Source organism: Petaurus breviceps, unplaced genomic scaffold, assembly GCF_028583685.1.
Source record: "Petaurus breviceps papuanus isolate PSGF00001 unplaced genomic scaffold, PetGlider_PUasm1.0 90977, whole genome shotgun sequence".
In the NCBI taxonomy this organism is placed as follows: Eukaryota; Metazoa; Chordata; class Mammalia; order Diprotodontia; family Petauridae; genus Petaurus; species Petaurus breviceps.
In genome coordinates, this window is record NW_027187391.1 from 14901399 (window position 1) to 14924505 (window position 23107).

The window sequence follows — 23107 nt, forward strand, 5'->3', positions numbered from 1 at the left end:
AAGAAAAGATTGAGTAGCCCTGAGAAAATTCCTACTAAGGTAGTAAAGGCAGTCAGAAAGATAGATTTTGACCAGGAGAAACATTTTTGCTATTCTAGCTGAGTTTGAGTGTGATTCCATTAATAATAGGCCTTAAAATGTGCTGCTTAGCCTCAAGGAGTATTTTGGCCAGGCAAGTCTCTGTGAAGAAAAGGTAAGACTCCTTTTGAGGGAGACAGGTCCCCTAGATGTCAGGGGGAAAAAGGAAAAAGAAAACAAGCAAAAATTGAAACAGACAAAAACAAACAAAATCTAGCAGTAGAAGACTACAACAGGTCTAAGGAAAAGTAGCAGACTCTGGTGGGTTTAAATAAATGCTAAACTAAAACAGTACATTGGACTTGGACTCTGACTGATCCATATCAGGACTTGAGTGTGGGCTCATGGTATATATATCTTTTTAGTAAGATTAATCTGTGACATCAAGTAGTCATTTTATATATGGAGTTATCTTTTCTTTATATATTAGCAGTTACCTTTTAGATTTGGGTAGGTCAAGCCAGCTCAACAGTGTAGAAATTCTTTCTTCATATGGAACAGAACTAAAGGAAATAGTTAAGAGAAAGGAGATACAGGATCATAAGGAGCATATTCCTACCAACACATGTTAATCAACCAGGGAAAAACTGGTATTTTCCAACATTTATGATAATACACTTAAATTGGTTTGTATTCTTATAAGTAAAATTTGTTTGTTAAATCTTTTTTAAAAGAGAGCTGTCAATGTAATTGAAAGGGAACTCGATCTGAAGTCAGTGCACCCTGGCTCAAATCCTAATTCTGGTTCTTTCTACCTGTGTGACTTTGGACAAGACATTCAATCTAGATTTCAGTTTCCTAATATATAAAATGACAGGTTGAGGGGCAGCTAGGTGGCACAGTGAATAGAGCACTGGCCCTGGAGTCAGAAGGACCTGAGTTCAAATGCAGCCTCAGAGACATAACATTTACCAGTCGTGTGACCTTGGGTAAGTCACTTAACCCCAATTGTCCTGCCTTCACCCCTCCTCCAAAAAGCAAAAAAAAAAAAAAGGACAATTGGAATAGATGACTTCCATTTGTCCCTTATAGCTCTAAATCTTGATCCTATGATCTCTCCTCTCCTTTTAAAAAAAATCCTTCTTATTTGACTTCTTTTTGTCTTATTCCAAAAAGTCTGAAGAGACAATACTCACATTTCCAATCTAAATCCTTTTTATCCTTGTTTAGGAATACTGAGGGGGAAATAAATGGACCTCCTCTAGGGAACAGCAGGTATATAGGAAACCAGCCCAATAGAAGGAACCTTACCTTGCCAAATAAAATTAAAAGGTAGAGAAATAACAATACTTCAAGGCTTTGTGATTTCATCAGTGTGAGAACCAAAGATGAAATTCCCTCTATTAATTTAAATGACAACTCTTAGGGTGGCTAGATGGCACAGTGAATAGAGCACCAGCCCTGGAGTCAGGAGGACCTGAGTTCAAATCTGGCCTCAGACACTTAACATTTACTAGCCATGTGACCTTGGGCAAGTCATTTAACTCCAATTGCCTTGCTTCCTCCCCCCCCCAAAAAAAAGCAAAAAAAAAATGTTAAATGACAACTCTTAGAGAACTAACTGCCTGGAAGAAAAGTTACATAAAATACAACTTCCCACTTGCTCCCCCTAATTGGTTCATACCATAAAGTTATGACTTACTTTTTATACATCATGTAAATGTCTGGAAATGTGCCATTAATATCTACATCAGAGCCAGGCCAAAAGTAGGTCGCAGCCTTCAAACCTTGATACATAGCTGTTAGCCAGACCTGTAGGAAGATGAAATCTAAAGTTTACTACAAATCAAAACTTTCAATTTGTAAACTTCCAAGAAACTAGAAGTTGATCAAAGAAAAGCCTTAAAAATAAATGTAAGGATTTCTATTAACATGAATAAGGGGGGTTGAGTTGAGAGCAAGGGGGTTGGTTGCTATGAATGATTCACAATCACATGTACTTTCTAATTTTATAAAGATACTATAATAAGTCAACTATTCTAATATAACTAGAAAATAGTGCTATTGTTTTTAAAAGTCTAAAGTTTTAAGAATAATTTTTTTAGTCAGAAATATTATTATGTTAACAACTAGAAAGTAGTAAAATTGACCAACTTTTAAAGTAATTTACTTAAAATAATTTTTCTCTTATCTTATGGCATTCAAAATATAATTTTTCATTTCAAAAATTGTTTACTTAAAATTATTAATATCATTAAAAATAGCAATGATGGACTGATATTTTTAAAGTCATGAGTAGATAACATAATAGAATCATTACTCTATTATTATAACTTGTAATGACATAATTTATATGAGATTTTTAAAATCATCCATTTATTTAAAGTTCATTATTGTTCAAATATAATTAGAAAATAATGTGATCAATCTGTACATAAAAATCATTTAATCATCTAAAATACTTATTCTATTACTCTCCTATCATGGGTATTTTAAAAATTACTTAGATTAAAACATTCCCAATGACAAAAAGAAATGCCCTTCACAGTTTTAAAAATAATATTTGTAAAGGTAAAAACTACTATCCAATAGTTGACTTTTAAGCAAGCATTATTCTGTTGATTTCCAGAAAGCATGGGAAGGAGTCATTTTCCAATCAACAACAAAGCCTTATCAGGGCTCTATTCTTTGCCCTGTTTGAAGAGCAATGTGAGAGATGAAGTGGGTTAAGAACTTGACTTGGGTTTTTCAGAAAACCATCACTTGAGTTGAATGTCAGTGAGGATAAAAAGAAGAAAAAAATGGATGAAGGGGTAAATGGATTTAAATGGCAACATCAGCCATTTAATTTAGCTATAAGAAAAATATCAGTGAATAACATCATGTCCTGGATTTAGCAGGTGATTAGTAAATGCAAATTGAATTGAGTTTTCTCACACTGGACCAAGCAATTTGAAGGAAACTCTCATAATGATGATCTTTAAAAACTGAATTGAATTCCATCTTTCTGCAGTTATCTATTTGAGGTTCTGCTTGAGAGTAAAACCTAAGAAAGATCCTTCAGATGACACCCTCCAATTTCTAAATAACTAACACCACAACAAAATTCCTACCCATAATATGGTTTCAAATAACTATTAGTCTTGAAGAAATGTTTTTTTTAATCAAACTTTGTAAATAGCATTTTATTTCATTCATAAGAAATTTACAAAGACTAAAGTTTACAGGGACAAGTCCCTGTGCACTTTGTGCCATGTGTAAAATTTGCTTTGTCATGTTAAAACACAAAGCTTAAAAAACAAAAGAAGGAGCAGCGAGGTGGCACAGTGAATAGAGCACAGACCCTGGAGTCAGGAGGACCTGAGTTCAAATGCGGCCTCAGACATTTAACATTTACTAGCCATGTGACCTTGGGCAAGTCACTTAACCCCAACTGCCCTGCTTTCCTCCCTCCAAAAAAGAAAGCAAAGATTACAGCTTGGATATTGAATACTTACAGGTTGACCTCCCCACCATTCTGAATTGAATTTCTCTTGTGAAGAAAGTGAAAAGTTCTTGTTAAGATGTACATCATATATATTATTGTCAATGATGCCATGAGATTCTGGATATAAACCCTAAAATGAAAATAAATTAAAAAAAAGAAATTAATTTACATATTAAGATAGAACAGATGGCCAAAGCTTGGAGAAATAATTAACATACTGAATGGCAGACACAGGATCCAAAAATATTTTGATGAGATAGACTATCAGACCATCTCTAATAGGATGGAAGTTAATAGGAATGAAGATAAAGTCTTACACTCAGTTTCAAAAAACTGACTTATAATAGCAAGACTGGGAAGCCATAGCCTGACAGCAGATTCTGATAATCATCATAAGGCATTGTCTATTGGCCCCATTTTTCTTATCTCGCACTACAAAGCCAAACAAACCTCCCCCACCCCAGCTGCTGCTCAGACAAGGATACTATAGACTAATGGAATAACATGCTTCTTCCAGTGTTTTGGTCAGATATATTCAGTGAACAGAGGATCTCCCAGAGTTTACGAACCAGTGAAAACTATTTATGAACCTCTTCTATGGAATCACTCCACAGAGTGGGACAAGGTAACCTCTGGTATCTCCTTCCAGGAAGAATAGGTTCCATACAAGTCCCACCTCCTTCACCCCTTTTTCACAGGAGACAGTCCCTTATGGTATCATATGGAATACTTTCTCCCAAGAACTCAAAGATTTTTTTTAACATTAATCACCAGATTTTCTAGCTTAAGTAAGGCCCAGGAAACACAGTAGATTATATTAGTTCCTTAGTAATAATAGAAATATTTATAGTTCATGGTTTACAAAACACTTAATGAATATTAATTCATTTGATTCTCACAGCCAACCTGGAAGGTAAGTACTATTACTTACTATCCCCATAGATTCATACAGCTAGTAAATATCTGAAGCCAAACTTGAACTCAGGGCTTTCTGACTCCTGGCCCAGCATTCTATCCACTGTGCTACCTAGCTGCCTTGTTCTGGACCCAAAGCCAAGACTTGTGGTTGATCAATTTTTGGCATGTTTAGCCATGCCTATCAGCAATGGATTAACCTCACGTACATAGTCATCAACCTATTTGTGTCCCTGCTAAAATATGTCCACATCAGATCCTATCTTCAGTTATAGCAAAAGCTAAATTGGTGCCCATGATGTTTTCCCAGACTACCTGCTGGTAACCCAGAGGTCAATTGGGAGAAAATATATGCAACTGGCAAAATATTCAGTCCAGCTTTTGTTTCTCCAAGTCTACAAAGTACCCAGGAACAAGCTGGCCTAACCACTACTCTGGGAAAAGGCCTTGCAATAGCACCCCTTTCCCATGATAATCCGTTCCTATAGCAGTACTTCCTAAGGTCCATCAGCCTTTGACCCCAGGAATCAAACCTCTCAATCTCCAGTTACTACAAGACCTAGTGGACTCAGAGGCCTTTGCAAAGTTCATGGCTTAAGTCCTTTCTCCTGCATCCACAACCTTCCTCACACCTCTTAACTAGGAAGTTAAATTAGAAACCATTCAGTTTAACTCTTTCATTTTGTGAATGACAAAATTGTGACGCCCAAGGAGATTAAATCACTTGCCCAGGGTCACAGAGATAAGTAGTAGAAAAGGTATTTGAACCTACGGTCGTAGGATTCCAAATCTTTCCCCTAAAGAGTTACCTCTTTAATAAAAATGATAGGGTCCCATTTTGATCCAGTCCTGTAGCCCAGAAGACTGAGCCCCCTATAGGCCAGAGGGAAGACATTGCAAAATATTCAGCCGCAATTATCAGCACTCCTCCTTTTTCCAGAACTCCTTTGAATCCACGGCCTGGTATTGCATAGTCCAGTCATCATATGAGACTCAAGAAACATCATATTAAGCTCTCTAAACCACCAGCAAGCATTTATTAAACACCTACTACAAACAAGACAATCTTTCGAGACACTAGAGATGGAAAGACAGAAACTAAACAGTGCCTGCCATCAAGCCTAAAACAGGTATGTGCTATATCTAAAATATTCCCCTGGTAGACCCTGAGCTAAAACTCCAAGTCCTATCTATCATCCACCCCAACTTCCAGTACAAGGCTGTTGGGGTATTCTTATCAAGGTCTGAGATAAAGTCAACCTTACACAGACCATACAATCTTATGATTAACCTGGTCCTAAGAGAACGAGTTCCACAGGTCAAAGTCTATTCTGAGGGGAGAAAAAAACAAAGAAAAGATTCACCTGACCCTCCTGATACCCCCAACAAAATCTTTTTTTTTCTTTTTTTTTTTTAAGAAATTGGGGTTAAGTAACTTGCTCAAGGTTACACGGCCAGTTATTTCTGGGTGTGGTGCTGAGTGTCTGAGCCCGGGATTTGATCTCCAGGTCGTCCCAACACTGGAACCGGTGCTCTTACTCGCTGAGCCACCTGGCCGCCCCTACCCCCAACAAAATCTAGATAAAATTTATAAACAAAAGCAGGGAGCTGTAGCACTTTCATAATTATGGATCCTTGAATACCCTCACCACGTGAGACATACTCCGTTCAGTAAACTGGACCTTAGGGAAAATAATATAACCTGACAGAGAGGAAAAGATGAAGAATGGACAATAGCTTTCTAGAACCAATATGTTCTATATAATGCTGGCAATGGTCTTAGATTTGTGATACCATTACAGAAATTCAAAGGTTTGGGAACTCTTAAGTTTTATTATTTGCTGGTCTAGAGAGAGTGAGAGTGGGGTGGGTTTTCACAGTCTATCCTCCCTTATCTGCTCTCAGGATCTCACCCAGAATGCCAAATTTATCTAGATCATTCTTTAGGGCTTATTGTCAATATTGGCTATTTGACACATTGGAGACATGCCAATTATAGAAGCAGATTTAAATCTCTATGCCTTAGTGGATAGTCATAGAGTTGTGCTGTGGACACAGCACAACTAGAAAAATCAAACAAGGCCTCTTTAAGGAAGTGGGATTTGAGTTAGCTCTTGAAGGGTGATGGTGAGCAGTTAATTGAAAGTTAGGGGACTGTGCTTCAAATTCCATGCCTATCACCTACCTCTAACTACTGACCAGCTGCTTTGTAATTAGTCTCCCAAAGTAAATGTTCTTCACAACTCTCCCCTAGGTTTTATTTCTTTTCTCATCCTACCTTTCTTGCTGATTTTATTAAGTCCCATGGATTTAGTTATCATCCATATATACAAATGACTCTGAAAACTGCATAGCCAACCCTCATGTCTCTCCTAAACTCCAATTCTGAAACTCCTACTACCCATGGTATCCCTTCCTATGAATCCCGTGGGATCTCAAATCCATGTCAAAAGCAGAACAGTAAACCTGCCCTACCTCTCATTTTACTTATGCCATTTTATAATACTAACTAACTTTATTTCTCCCAAAAATTCTAGCTAATTTATGGCTCCACTTTACTAATAGAGGCTTTATTTATAGATCTTATGGAATTACTCTCTTCTCCTGGGTTTGTCTCTTATACAACCCTGACTCCACAATTTATCATGAAAGTCTTTTATTGTTTACTCATTTTTCCACCATACTTCCAGAATTGGAACCTTGTATTAAGTCTAGTCTCTGCATGCTTCTGGAGGGAATGTTGAAACCTTGTTTTGGTCCTGATCTCTATTATCTAGGAATATTTCTACTGTTTTCTTTGCCTGTTGAGCATTGTGTACTTGAAGGATCTCAGGGGTGCCTCAGAACAGAAAGTGCCCCAAGAAGTTGGATCGAGGGTGTAGCCTGATTGCTGACTTCCTGTTCTGAGCTTTAAAGATGCCTGATGAAGGTTCTGGATTTGGGAGACTCAGTTACAGACTTCTTCTGGGCCAGAGTTCCAATGGAAAGCTGATGCCCTCCTCTGAACTCACTCCCTCCCAGCTTCTGTCAGACAGATGGAAGATTCAGTTGTTTCAGAAGAACAGAACTAGGCATGGAATAAAAGGTTCTATGTTCCCTGCCTTGGTCAGTCAAATGGAGTCTCAGCCCAAACCCATAATCCAAGGGGAGAGATAGAACTACGGGTGTACTTTTGGGCTCTGCTCTCCAACATAGGACCCAACACCCATCTACACTGGATGCAAGACTCCATTCTGGGAACAGTGACAGAACTATAGGCTCACCCCTAGTCTATATTCTCTGCTTTTGCATATAGACTGAGGCCTTAGCTCTAGTCCACACTGGAAGGTTCTAAGACCCTGCACAGCATCAGAGTAACACAGTTGCCAGCTTGCCCCTATTCTTTGCTCTCTGCTCTAATACACATACATAAATCCTGGCCCCATCTATGTGCTAAAAGGCTCTACATGGGCCTTTCTGGCTAAATCCACTTTCCCAAGTGCCTGCAGACCTTTGATTTCTCCTCAAATTTTCTCTACTCACTCTGGTACTTTTCCTTGCTGTTTGTTAAAGTACTTGTGGCAAAGAGCTAGGCTTTACTGCCTCTCTGACATCTTTGCCAATCTCATTCAACAACAGTCTCTAAAAACAGTTTACCTCTGCCCCAATCTGGATCTCCCAGATCCACATAAATATTTCATCCTAAATGTTGATATATCTAATGTTAACCTGGGGATTCTCATCTTGTTGGCAGCATTATCTTCCTCCAAACCCCATTCCTACACACACTTAAATTCAGTGAGCATATCTGAAGTTATGCCTATGTGCCAAGCACTATGTTAATCACTAGGGTAACAAAGACAAAAGTGAAAATTCCCCTGTCCTCAAAGACCTCACATTTTACTGGGTGAAAAAATGTCATGTACAAGATAAGAAAATACAAAATAGGGGCGGTTAGGTACCACAGTGAATAGAGCACTGGCCCTGGAGTCAGAAGGACCTGAGTTCACATCCAGCCTCAGACACTTAACACACACACACACAAAAAACTAGCTGTGTGACCTTGGGCAAGTCACTTAACCCCAATTGCCCTCCAAAAAGGAAAAAAAAAAGAAAAGAAAATACAAAATATACACAGAGAAAGTCAACATTTCCCTGGATCAGAATTTCTTCATCTGTTAGATGATTTTTAAAGGCCCCTCACTCTCTATAGCTAGGATAGTATGATTCCAAAATCAAAGTCATGGGAAGCAGCACTAACAATTGGGGTAATTGAATGCCCCATTGGAGTAGAAGCCTTCCATCAGCGTATTATTTCCAAGTCACATCTTCCAGTTCTGAAGATGTATTCCTAAGGGAAGGATGATGTCTGGGCCCACGGCAGCTGAGTGACAGATTATGCTCCAGTGCCTGTCAACACTAGCTATTTGCTACAGTTGAGAAATGCTAATTCAACAAGCAGACTGAAGTCCTTTTGTTTGGGTGCAAGGGGACATAGTTAGCATACAGTTCTCATGAAAGAGAGCAGTCTCCTATGGAGACATTCCATAAAACAAAAGCTTATTCACTAATACCTTGTGCCATTTTCATCATCGTGTTATATGACCACTTTCATATTGAATTTCTACCTCACTCTACCTTGATATAACTGGTCTTTCTTTGTCTTTGTGATTTGTAGACAGAATGTGGCACTTGTAGTGAGGAAGGCCAAAGCTGAATTCTGCCTCAGATACTTAATAGCTGTGTGACCCTAGATGAGGTCCCTTAACCTTCTTGAACCTCAGCTTCCTCATCTGTAAAAATAAGGGGGTTGGAATCAGTGACTTTTAGGATTCCTTACAACTCTAAATCCATGATCCCATGATATAATCTCTGAATCATTCATGATACCTGCCTAATCTTCCAGATGTGCTGACATCAATGAATCCCTTTGACCTTGATATCTTCATGGCATTCTGTTTACTCTCTTGAATCATAGTTTGACCTATGACCTTTCACCAATAGAAGTTTGCTAATTGGCTTTAATCAGTGGCATATAACATGGCTGAGATAACTTTCTTCCTTAATCTGGGCCATAAACCACTTAATTTGCTTTGGGGTTTTTTCCCCCAGATAAACTATTTGGTTAATAACTTACTGTGACAATGGTGTAATGATTTGGGAAGGTTTTGGTTGGATAAGCTGCTCTCATGTACTTCGAGTGTATTCCACATGTTTCTGCAACAAATCATATTGACATATTAGGAAGTTCCTTTTTATGAATAGTATGTACAAAGAGATAGAAATTTGGGACATAAAGCTTCCAATAATAAAAGACAACTATGAGCATCCAAAATAATAATGGTTTATACAAATATATTTAACATAATTAGTTTAACATCTATTCTATGTGCTTTTCTTGAACTTGTACATTGAATACAGCAAAGAAAGTAAAAATTTCCAAACTCTAATATCTAACTACACCCAACTAAGTTTGAGGTGATATGTGAAAAGATGCTATACAGAACAGAAAAACTCTAGAATATTTACATTTTAGAATGCATACTAATATCTACTATGATATACAAGAATCATTATTATAAAACTAATTTCAGTGGAAATCTCTTGTATAACCTATTTCTGAGTTCTTGGCCCATGTATTTTCAAGTAGGTTGTTCTCTTTATTTAAAATCACATTCAATATAACAAAATTCCATTTTCGTATAAGACTGTGAGCTGTCTTTTAAACCTTTGTTCTAGTATAGAGTGTGTAAATTGGCAACATTCAATCAACAAGCATTTGTTAAGAACATACTGTGTGCTAAGCCAGGCACTGTGCCAAACACTGAAGATGCAAATACAACTAACAAAACAGTGTCTCAAAATGTAAGCCTGTGATCACAATGCTATTTTATCAGAACTTTACTGTTTACAAAGAAACAGATTTTATTATCTCAGTACTTTGGATTCCTACCTATGGATTGTAGTTATTGTAACAGCTTCACTAATCAATAAATGAACAGGCCTTCAATAGACTGACAAATTGTATTCTTCACACATAGATGTATTATTATTTTCCCAATGCCTGGAGAAGCTGTAATGATTATTTTTGGACCTCGCTTGTCATTTCATTAATATAAGGAGATCAAAGGGAAAAACTTTCAGAATTCAAATTAGTATCTGCTCTGCAATTTATAATCTTAATTACATTGAGAAGTTAAGTGGCTTTCCTAGGATTATACAGTCTATATGTGGCAGAAGTGGAATGATTTGAATATAGGTCTTTCTGACTAAAGTCAACTCTTTATCAACTAAAACACATTCTCTTTTGTTACAATAACTAACAAAACACGAATTACTCATTTTAAAATGTTATTATATATTTAAAATGCTATTAAATTGAGGCAGTTCAGGACCTTCTTTGTAATTTGTAATCCTAGAGAGCTGTCTGCATCACTGAGAGCCCAAGTGATGCGCCCACTATGTGTCCCAGGTGGGGGAGAGGTGACCTGAGGTCAGCTCTCTATTCACTTTGTCTCTCAGGCACCAAGGTGCATTGGTAGAAGAAATTTCTTTACATGGAAGTTCCCTACAATCTTTTTCTCTAGGTTTCTATGACATTATTTTATCCTAGCTCCCCTACTACCTGGCTGGTTGCCCTATCTCAGTCTCCTTTGCAGGATTATCATCCAGGTTAACAGTGCATGTCTCCCAAGACTCCAACCTGGCCCCCGTTCTCATTTCCCTACATACCAGCTTACTTGGCAGTCTCACCAGCTCTCATAGATTCTTTTATCTTTCCTCTACTAATGATCTTCATCGCTACTTATTTCAGCTCTAACTTCTTTCATAATCACCAGACTCACATCTCCAACTGTCTACTAGACATGGTCAACTAGATATCCCAAAGACATATTAAACTCAACTTGTCCAAAAGTGAACTCATTTTTCCTCTAAAACGCATTCTTCTTTTTATTTTATTTTTTTGCTTTTTTTTGGGGGGGGGGGGCGGAGAGGATAGGGCAATTGGGTTTAAGTGACTTGCCCAAGGTCACACAGCTAGTTTTTGTGTTAAGTGTCTGAGACCAGATTTGAACTCAGGTCCTCCTGACTGAGCCACTCTATTCGATGTGCCACCTAGCCACCCCTCTCTTCTTACTATCACAGCCTAGGTGACATCCTCTACTCCCCATTCTCATCCCATATCTAATCTGTTGCCAGATCCTGTAGATTCTACCTTCATAACATTTCCTATGTTTGCTCCCTTCTTTCCTCATACACTGCCAACCTAGCACAGGCCCTCATCACCTCACACCCAGATTATTTCAATTCTCTGCTCATTGGTTTCCTTACTTCATGTTTTTCCTCACTTCTGTCCATCTTTCAATCAGCTATCAAACTGATCTTCCTAAAATGCAGGTTTGACCATTTCACCCTCCTATTCAATAAATTCCAGTGGTTGCTTATCTCTTTCAAAATCAAATATAAAAGGGGCAGCTAGATGGTGCAGTGAATAGAGCACTGGTCCTGGAGTCAGGAGGACCTGAGTTCAAATCCAGCCTCAGACACCTAACACTTACTAGAGCCTGTGACTTTGGGTAAGTCACTTAACCCCAATTGTGCCCTTCCCCACACTTCCCCCTCCAAAAAGAAAAAAAAAATCAAATAAAAAATCCTCTGGCATTCAAAGCCCTTCATAACCAGGCCCTTACCTACCTTTCCATCTTTTTACCTCTTTCACCTCACTATATGCTCTGTAATCCAGTGACTGTCCTTTCTGTTCCTCCTACAACACACTCCAACATCTGACTGTGCATTTTCTCTGGTTTTCCTCCATGCCTAGAATTCTCTATTCATCTCTACCTGTTGGCTTTCCCAACTTCTTTCAAGGCTTAGCTAAAACCCCACCTTCTACAAGAAATTTTTACCAGTTCCCTTCATTCCAGTGCCTTCCCTCTACTGATTATTTCCAATATACCTTCTATATCTTTTTTGTATATGGTTGTTTGCATGTTTCCTCTCCCATTAAGACTATGAATTCCAGGAGAGTAGGGACTGTCCTTTGTCTTTCTTTGTATCCCCAGTGCTTAGTACAATAACTGGCACATAGGAGATAGATAAATGTTTGATTTGATGTGACTTGATTATACCAGTGAAATCACCACTACTGTACCCCGTATCTATTAAATTGATAACAACTTTTTTGTTATTATGCCTTTCTACAATCAAAAGATAGGAATATTATCGTGCAATAATAAAAGAGACAGAGTCCATGAAAGTATTTTAAAATTTTTTTTCTAAAAGACAGGAACTGTTATACTCTAAAATCTTAAACACTACAAGCTTATCTTTTTAATACACTTTCCATGTGAAAAAGTGATTTCTCAGTTATTTGTTTTCAACAGGGAAGGCCATTAGCTGTACCTTTATTTCTTTAATCATTTCTTGGTCTGTACAATAACCTCATTCCAGAGGTCACTGCCATTGGGAAAGCACATGCTGAAAGTTATTTCCTCTCCAACAGCAAAACACAAAATATTGGACTGGACTTTACATAGATACATTAGAAATTTTCCAACAATGAAGAGATGAAAAGCAAACAATTCACTTTCATTCAGGAAATATGACCTTCCCCTCAAATTATTTAAGCAGATTAAAACAAATATCGTGCTACTGTTACATAGCACTTACAAGGCACAATTTTGCATTATTTTGTTTAATCTTCTTATCCACCCTATGAGGTATTACTGTTTTCTTCATTTTATAAATGAAAAGCTAAATCTTATATAGGTTAAGTAGCTGGTCCCTGTAAAGCTGGTAAAGCCAGCTACTTAACCTGCATGATTTAGGCTTTTCATTCATTCAAGATCTTTCTAATCTAAACCATTGCTATAAAACTAAAAATCAACAGAATAGCCACTTGAAGCAATGTGGCAGACTATGGCCAGGCCTATATATACCTTACAAAAGAGAAAGCAATATAAGGAAGCAGCTAGAATTTCAAGGAGGAAGTTCGTCAACTGCTATGCAATAGGTATTTCAAAGAGAAAGCACAGCAGTAACTACAGCATTAAGGTTCCTTTCCTTCATATTTAGATGAAGGTTTTATAATGGTGATAGGGTATCTGGTAGCCTTTCTCCCATCCCACCCTTCCTCTTACCTGGCATATTCCTTCTCCCAGTTCATTGGCATATACCTCAAACCTGAAGATTTTTCCCATACCATGCCTCCTGACACCTTTGTGAACAGTCTTTGTAGGGGAAACTGAGGCAAAAACAGATCTACCAACATGTATCTTTGCTATGTAGTCAACATCTGTATCCCTTACAAGCTAAGTAAACCTATTCCTCTATAACCTCTGCTTATGGGGGGGTAATCATTTTGACCATTCTGATATGAAGGCTCAAGATGGCTTTCTGAGCTTCTGAGCACTAGCATCATTTCCATAGAGATGGGGTAGATGAATAAGAAGTTGAGAGCAAATGAAAATCAGCCTATAAAGAAAGGAATTCTAGATCATAAATCTAGAGGTAGAGGGAAGTTCAAAGGCCATCTAGTCCAACCCCTTCAGTTTACAGAGGAGGAAAGTGAGGCACATTGTAGGTGATTAATAAGTATTTGTTAAAACAAATTAAAAAGTGAATTAAATTACGAAAGTGATATGTCTGCTGAGCTTATAATTCAGCATTCTAGAGTTCACACTTAGGAAATATTTTGATTGACTATAAACTATGAGTAATACAATTCTAGAATATGTCCTGATTCTTGGAAACTTCCTTAGGCTTTTTTTTTAATGTTCTATGTCAATATAGTATTATCTGCCCACTGTAAAGAATCTCTGGAAAACTCTGCCCTCTGACACTGCCTTAATGTAGAGCTTTTACACACATGTAGTTGCAAAGGCACACCTATGTGTTCTTATGTGTCCACACACAGAAAGAATATGGAAGGGGAAAGAAAATAAATCTTTCTCTAAAAAGGAAATATAAACCCATGATTTTCCCCTAGCAAATAATGCTATTCTCAGTTGTGTTAAATTCTACACAAACAAGTGTGGAGAAAGGAAGGGCCAAAACAAATAGGAGAATGTGGGCACCATGGAAAAGCCATACTATGCAATAAACCAGCCATCAGATCCAAAGATCACGATGAGACTGACACAGCAATTCTTTCTCCTAGGAGGTATAACCTGACCCTTTCATTGGAGACTTACTCAGTTTGTTGATGTTGGGCATCAGCGTGTTCCACGTATGTAAATATTCAGATCTGAAACCATCCATGGAAAACAAAATCACGGGTGGCAGATTAAACCTAAGAAATGTAACCAAAAAAAAAAGTCTTTATTCACTCTAATTGTAAAAAGCAAAGTATTTTTCTGTCTTCTGTTTGTCAATCTCTACATTAGGAAATGTTCAGATAACTAAAACATGTCTAGGAAAGAGAATGAATTATGAGTTGCAGGATATGGGCCAGGTTTGCTTATATTGTTATCTCTCTTTTAAATGGTAATGTTGTAGTGATGTTTGGCCTATTTAGGCCTTCTGCACAGCAGTCTTTGGTCCAGCCCCTTTCCCATCATGTTAGGGTTCCCTAATGAGCATATGAGAATCCAATCCTTAGATCCCTTATCATAAACCAGCAGTATCCCCTCCCTCCCCACTCAGTGTGGTATCAGGGCCTGGCCATGCCTACTCCCTTTGACTTAGGTCAAAATGATGCGGTTTGGGGTGCTGGGAACCATGAAATGTAAGGGTGCAGAGGAGTCTGCCTGGAAAGAATTCAATCACTCAAAACTTCATTCAGTCAAAGTAGCAGGGTTTATTTGTATCACCAATAGAAGTGGGCAAGATTCTAAGTGAATCTGCAGTATTCTAACACCAACAGAAGCGGGCAGAGTTCCTAGTGAATCTGCACAATTTAATAGGGATAAGATTGGTACCTATATACAAGAAAAGACCTAGAGAAGATGTGGATGGGATTAAGGAGTGGTAAATAGCCTGGGTTGGCCCAGGGGCAACAGAGAAAGGGTCTAGATGGGATTAAAGAGTGGTGAGTAGCCTGGGAACTCCAGGTACAGACAATGTAAGGAGTTAAGTTGTCACAAGGAGTCAGAGTGAATGGGTAATTAAAAGGATTATTGAGTATCTAGGTGGGTTGGAATGGGCCAGATGTTTTAGGTAAAAAGCCAAGGACCGGATTGTGTGAGAAAGTTCAGGGACTGGGCTGCCAAAAACATGGTCTTTTTCTTTTAGGGGTTCAAGTCCCTATGGGATTTTGGGTCCCATTTGTGTGAGGGAAGAGTAATGGGGTGATGGGACCTGGACGCTAAGTTTTCCCATACATTTCAGTAGCCCCAGTTCACTAGTGCCTCTGCCCAAGGGCATCTATCTGGCTCACCCCAGCCCAACTTGATTAATTAGTTTACTTGATACTCCTTAATCCCTTTTAGACCTTTCTTTATTTGCCACAGCCCACCCCAGGCAATTTACCACTCCTTAATCCCAACAAGATTTTTTTTACTGAACCTTTTACCCTTTTTCTGTATAACAGTATCATTCTCACCTCCATTAAGCTGCAGATTTACTAGGAATCTTGCCCAACATACTGGTATTACAATAAACCTCAGTACTTTGACCGAAAGAAGGCTTGAATGGTTGAATTCTTTCCAGGCAGACCACAGTACACATCTTAAAATTCCCAGTACCCCAAACTGCAACAAAAGGAAGACCACCTAAGGCCCCATTCTAACCCCTATTTTAGTTATCCTTATATATATAAAACTCTATTGCCTTTGTTCTACAGGAAGCCTTTCCCAACCTCTTTGTTGCCTTTCTTCTTTTAATTTCCTATTTATCCTCTATAGAATTTGTTAGCATATATTTATTCATTTGTTGTCTTCCCCATTAGAAGGTGAGCTCCTTCAGGACAGAGAAAGCTTCTTTTTTTGTATCCCCAGAACCTTGACAATACCTGGCACATAGTAGATGCCTTTCCCCTGCTGAAGCTGTCTCTGGTCATGAGTATGCGCTGAAAAAGCTGCCTCCTTGACTCACTTCCAACAGTTCTTACTGCTTCTTAAACCTCTCATGGGAATTCTCAGACACCATTGTTCTTTCAAACTGAATAGTAGCAGATTTTACAAACTCAAATGTCCAAAACTGACTCATTATCTTTCCCCTTAAATCACTCATTTTCCAAACATTTCTATTTTTCCCAAGGTACGTCACCATTCTACTATCTCCTAGGTTCATGGATGGTGATATCCTTGACTCTTCACTCTTCCTCACCCCACGTTTCCATTCACAATTGAATTTATACCTATGTATTATCTTTCATATCTAACATTTTCTGTTAACACAGATACCATTTTACTTCAGGCTCTTATTATCTCTCACCTAGATTACTGCAACCACCTCCTACATGAAGCCTTTTTCTGATTCCTTCAATTGTTAGTGCCCTCCTTCATTCATTGTATTTGTATCACCAGTGCCTAGTATAGTGCTTAGAACACAGTAGGTGTGTAATTAAACACTCATTGATTGATAAAAGATTCACACAGAAGGGCAGCTAGGTAGCACAGTAAATAGAGCACTGTTCCTGGAGTCAGGAGGACCTTCGTTCAAATCCAGTCTCAGACACTTGACACACTTACTACCTGTGTGACCCTGGGCAAGTCACTTAACCCCAATTGCCTTGCCTTCCCCCTCCAAAATAAAGATTCACACAATTAGAAATTGAATGTCTACCATGTTTCCCCGATAATAAGACACTGTCTTATTAATTTTTTTTGGACAGAAAAACACAAGAGGGCTTATTTTCAGGGGAGGGCTTATTTTAATGAACATTGACAGCAATTTTAATAAACAGGTAAATGTGAAAAAAAATGTACCTTTATTCAATAAGCAAATCACTGGGGAAGAACAGGATGACACACTCACTGCTGCAGCTCTGATTGGATGCAGCTCGGAGCTCGGCATGCGTTTCGGGGGGGGGAGGGGGACGGTGCATACAGAGGTTACCGTAATGTAGCGTGTAGCGCAGGGGATCTCAATAGGGCTTATTTTCAGGGGAGGGCTTATTTTAGAAGAATCTTACACAGCAAGGAGAGGGCTTATTTTCGGGATAGGTCTTATTATCAGGGAAACACGGTAAGTCTTTTACCTCTTGAATTCTCTTTAAAGTATGTGACTTCTTCAGCTCTAAAGACCTTCATTACTAAATACTATATACACCTGTCTCTGATGGTTTATAGCTACCCCCCAAGTTGCCAAACTACTCTGTGTCTAGTTAGAATGGCAACACAAGTGGAAGGACATCCTGAGAGTGACTAATAGTGACCACAGGGATGAAAATCTCCATAAATTTGGTTCCAGCTCTGCTGCTGATGTCAACCCTTTAAAAACATGAAATCCTTTTGTCTATGCCTATCAAAATCCTTCCTACACCTAGATTTTAATAGTAATGTTACTATTAATTCCTGGAGGTTTAAAAAAAAACTAATGAAAAGAATAAATAAGCAATTCAGAAGTAGACTCTAGTTTTGAAGTTGTTATGCCATAATCACTTAAAATGAATTGGTTTCTGTTGATGCTGTTCATTACCTTAATGTCAATTTATTTAGTGATATGTTGGCCTTTTTTCTCCTGCCTTAAGAAATCGTTTGTCAAAAATAAAATTGGATTTTACTGTAGGACAGAACTTATTTGAGAGTGAAGAAAAAAAGGAGAAAGAAATGGTAAAGAGAAAATTTCCTTACTGCCAACGTGGGTTATTATTTGCTTATTGTACTTATTTTCAAAAATAACTATGTCAAAATGAGAGAATATTCATAGAAGTTTCCTAATTCTTCAGTTGCTTATGATTTTTGAAAGCATCTCTTTATAGAGGGACAATATATATGGCTGATCAAAACTAAATTTAACTTTTTCTTTAACCTTTGGAGACAACAAAAGAAAAGGCTGTATTTTATTAAATTTTCCACCGAAAAATCACATATTTTAAAATTCTTTGTTTTGATAAGTTTATATCACTAGATATTTTCCCCAAAAAAATATAGTGTGAATTAAGCTTTCACAGTTGTGATTTCTCAGTAAAACTCACTACTTGAGACATGAGGTTTAAGAGCAGACAGTTCATCTTACATAGGTTTAGATGGTATAATAAAGAATCTACATGTTACCAAGGTTCATTTTCCTGCTTTTTTTAAGAGTCCTGACTCACCAAATTTATAAGAATACAAGTCATTCCCGAACTGATAAATGGTTAAAAAATATGAACAGGCAGTTTTCAGAGGAAGAAATTAAAGATATCTATAAGCATATGAAAAAATGCTCTAAATCACTATTGATTAGAGAAATGCAAATCAAAACAACTCTGAGGTACCACATCTCACCAGTGAGATTGGCTAAGATGACAAAACAGGAAAATGATAAATAGTAGAAAAGATGTGGGAAAATTGGAACATTAATGCATTGTTGGTGCAGCTGTGATCTGATCCAACCATTCTGGAGAGAAATTTGGAACTACATCCAAAGGGTTATAAAAATGTGCATACCCTTTGATTCAACGATACCACTTCTAGGACTGTATCCCAAAAAAATCATACAAATGGGAAAAGGACCCGTATGTACAAAAATATTTACAGCAGCTCTTTTTGTGGTAGCAAATAATCAAAAATCAAGGAGATGCCCTTCAATTGGTGAATGGCTAAACAGGTTGTGATATATGAATGTAATGGAATACTATTGTGCTATAAGAAATGAGGAGCAGACAGACTTCATAATAACCTGGAGAGTCTTATATAAACTGATGCTGAGTGAGGAGAGCAGAACTAGGAGAACTTTGAACACAATTACAGACACATCATATCTGTGATGACTAACTTTGATAGACTGGGCTCCTCTCAGCAACACAAGGTTATAAGACAACTCCAAAGGACTCATGATGGAAAAAGTTATCCACATACAGAGAAAGAATTATGGAGTCTGAATGAAGAATGAAACAAACTACTTGTTTTTTCTCTTTTTCTTTTTGTTTTGTTTTGTTTCTTCTTCCTCATAGTTCATTCCATTGGTTATAATTCTTTACAACTTGACTAATGTTTAATATGAACGTATATGTAAAACCTATATAATATTGCATGCCGCCATGGGGGATTGGGGGGAAGAAAATTTGGAACACAGAAACTTGTGGAACTGAATGTTGTAAACTAAAAGTAAACAAATTTTTTTTTTTAAGTCCTAACTCATTTCCCAAGAAATGTCAAGAGATGGGGATACTGAGAGGTCAAGTGGTTAAAAATAAGCCAGCAATGCCTTTCTAAGTGCTAGGAGGGACAAAGTTCTCTTCTCTTTGAGGGAACAGCTGAGGAAGTGACTGATTGTCCTGGTACTTATGTAAAGTGGTATGCCTACTGTTATAAGAACTGTGGTTGATAAATGAACTAACTTTGAGGTAGAGAGGAGAGAACATGGGGAAGGAGAAACCCAGGGACAAAACAGATAAACCAGGTCTCCTTTCCTTGTGTTGTCATCAGAGCCATAACTACTAGTAAGAAGTAAATGTGACCAACATAAGGTGGAGTTCTACTTCCTCTTAAAAAGTGTGCCATCCTCATCCCCAACATTCACCTGTTTTAGAACTGGGGACACATGCAATGATAGCAGCAAGTGGCAAGACCTACCTAGTAATACCTAGTGGAAGCACAATAGTGAATCTGGCTTATTCCCATTTATACAAAAAGATGAGTGAGCAAAAGTCTATATAAGCAAGGGGTTAAATTCTCACATTAAGATATTACCTGTAAACTCAGATAAAATATTTTTTTTAACTTGTTTTAAGTGATAAAATAGCAAGAAGCTTCCTAGGCTAATTAAAATAAGGCAGGTATACATAGCTTCATGGATTTGTAGCTGGAAGGTCCAACCCATTTATTTTATACATGAGGAACTGAGGCCAAGAGAAGTAAAATAACTTGGCAAGGTCACCCAGCTAGTAAATATATAAGTCAAAGCTTAAGCCTAGGTCTCTGTGACTCTCAATCTACCAGTCTATCCACTACTATTTAACTGTTTTCACTTTTTCAAGCTCATATTTTATCTTGTGTTTACTTTTTGCTAATATTTAGCCTACTGTAAGAAGTTCATGTTAGCCTACTTTAAGTAAGTTCATGTTTAGCCTACTTTAAGAAGTTCATGTTCAGAAGTACATGAAACTCCTTTCATTCTAAAATTAATTATTAGTTACAATTATTAATTTCAATTCTAAAAAGTATCATCCACAAAATCCCATATTCCACTTTTTCTGTTTCAATTCAGTCTTCCTACTGCTAAAAAAAAAATACTCAAATCAACCGTACCCCTCTGGACACTGGGACTCCTGAGAAGCACTACATTCTTCATCCACCCAGCGGCTTTCCCCTAAAAATATGAGATCAAAATGTTTAGATATCAGAGAAGCGAAAGATAGAAAGAAAATTCATGGACAGCATACTTCATTTTAAAATGGAACTATTTTATTTAGGGCACTCCCTGAGAATAAAGTATTTTACTATAAAGCTATAATCAGAATATAACAACTGGGTAAGGGAGATTTCCAACTCTGCGCCTTGCTGTCCTTTGTTCATTCTATGCCATGCAGAAGCCAAGTCCTCCAATTTCACGTCTCTCCTATGGTTCACCTTTCCCTCTTCCCCACAGACATGTTCTCCCCATCTGCTATCCCATCACATTCCCACCCAACCCCCACCCCATCCTCACAATATTACATTTGCTCTGAGGTGTCTAGATTCATTAGCCATGACACAAGGGATATGATTTGGATTCTTTAGGGATGAACCAGCTCATCTCTTGGCTAGTTGTATCCAATTAGGGATGATTGTCTTTTGTGTGCCTCCTCCCCTCCCCACTCTCCAACTGACCTCTATGTGCCAGAACTCCTGGTTAGAACTATGGAGGAGGTAGGGGCAGCCAGGTGATGCAGTGAGTAAGAGCACCGGCCCCAGAGTCGGGATGACGTGGGATTGGATCCAGGCTCAGATACTTAGCACCACACCCAGAAATAACTGGCCATGTAACCTTGAGCAAGTTACTTAACCCCAATTGCTTTAAAAAAAAAAAAGAACGATGGAGGAGGAGACAATTTTTCCAGAGAAAATGAATGCAATTTAAGTTATTGGCATATACAAATTATTGTACAACATATAATGACTTGGCAGAGATCAGTCACCTTATCTGAACAACTACTTCTTATCAAGAAATAGTTTTGAAAGGAAAATAATTCTGAGGAAACACAAGGGTTTAATTTTATTTCAGGAAGATTTCAGCTATAATGAGCTAGCATGCATGCCTCATTTTTAGAGTATTGGGTTATTTTAACCACCAAAATAAATAGGCTTAAAAGTATATTGAAGGATAAAAGAAGTTAGTGTGAAAAAGAAAAGAGGATGGGGTCAGATGGAGAATTTAGCAACAAATCTTCCTGCTAAAGAAAGAGCCTATGTAATATACACTGGCAGAGTTATCTATATGTAACTACCAATATGATGCGCATGGCCAGCTTCCCTAAACATTCCAAGACAAAACAGCATAAAATTTACCCTCAAATCAATTGTTTTTAGTCAAATGAGGTTTAGAGGTGAAGAGGAGAGATCCCAAGATACCATAAAGATATGAAATTTTTATGACAAATTCAGTTGGGGTCAAAGGAGAGATTATAGGACAATGGGAGGTGACCACCATGCCATCTAGTTGCTTCCTAGTCTAATTAGTTATTCTTGCTAACTAGTTGCTAAATTCAGTTATTTATTGCTGAGGGGAATTTAAATACTGTAAATGTCCTTTAAATTTCAGTGGCATAGAGCAAAGTTCTAATCACCCTGCCCTGGTTATAACTGCATACTGTATTTCTTCCAAAAAATTAATGAAAATCCCAAAGTGGCTTTCCGTTACAGTTGAGTACTAAAATATTCCACAGCCTGTCCTAATTTTCATACCTTGTTATTAAACTAAGATATTCTTTTGTACGCCAATATTTTTTCATATAAAACAGAAGAAAATGGTTCATATTTGTTTCCTTACTTACCTTTGCAAACACTGTTATAATCAACACAGCAGTCTTTTATCTGCAAGCAGTCGTCAGAGCAAGAACAATGGCTATGAGGTAGCTGACGGGTCTCTCCACAACGAAATACATTGCATGTCCATATCTGAGCTGCAAATTTTATAATTCAACTGAGTATTTAGAAAGTTAAAGTTCACTGTAAGAAAATATGAATTTTATTTCAATATAGTTACTTCTTAATTATCTACAATAATTAGGGACAAAAGAATACAAAAAACTGTTCATCTGCTCATATTACTAATTCATTAATCTTCATTGGCATAGATATCAGGGGAAAGGCTCAAATTTGCTATAAGGCAAGCTTATAAATACTGAGTAACCCTCTATTCACTAATCTATGCACAAGGTAGGGATGATTTGGGGGAATCTTTATGATTCTAATATGGCCACTCAAGAAAAGCCTCCTCCAGCCTGGTCAGTCAGTCAATAAACATTTATTTTGCACTTACTATGTGTCAAGAACCATGCCAGATGTTGGGGTATAATGTGGCAAAAATACAGTCCTTGCCCTAGAGGGCAAGGGGGAGACAATAGGCAAATAACTGGGTACATACAAAATGTAGACTGTAATTGGAAAGCAGGAAAAGAGCCTTTAAGTTTTCTACAGA

General features: G+C 37.7%; 1 protein-coding gene across 1 annotated transcript in view; it reads right to left on the bottom strand.

Moving 5' to 3' along the window:
- Positions 1 to 23107, bottom strand: part of ENPP3 (ectonucleotide pyrophosphatase/phosphodiesterase 3) — a 144114-nt gene that overhangs the window by 72541 nt on the left and 48466 nt on the right. Inside the window, exons 5-11 of the mRNA XM_069077389.1 lie at positions 22461 to 22589; positions 20737 to 20797; positions 14593 to 14690; positions 9537 to 9616; positions 3516 to 3635; positions 1721 to 1830; positions 516 to 581 (exon numbers count right to left, since the gene is read on the bottom strand). Coding sequence (XP_068933490.1) covers positions 516 to 581; positions 1721 to 1830; positions 3516 to 3635; positions 9537 to 9616; positions 14593 to 14690; positions 20737 to 20797; positions 22461 to 22589 — 664 coding nt within the window. The remainder of the gene's footprint in view (positions 1 to 515; positions 582 to 1720; positions 1831 to 3515; positions 3636 to 9536; positions 9617 to 14592; positions 14691 to 20736; positions 20798 to 22460; positions 22590 to 23107) is intronic.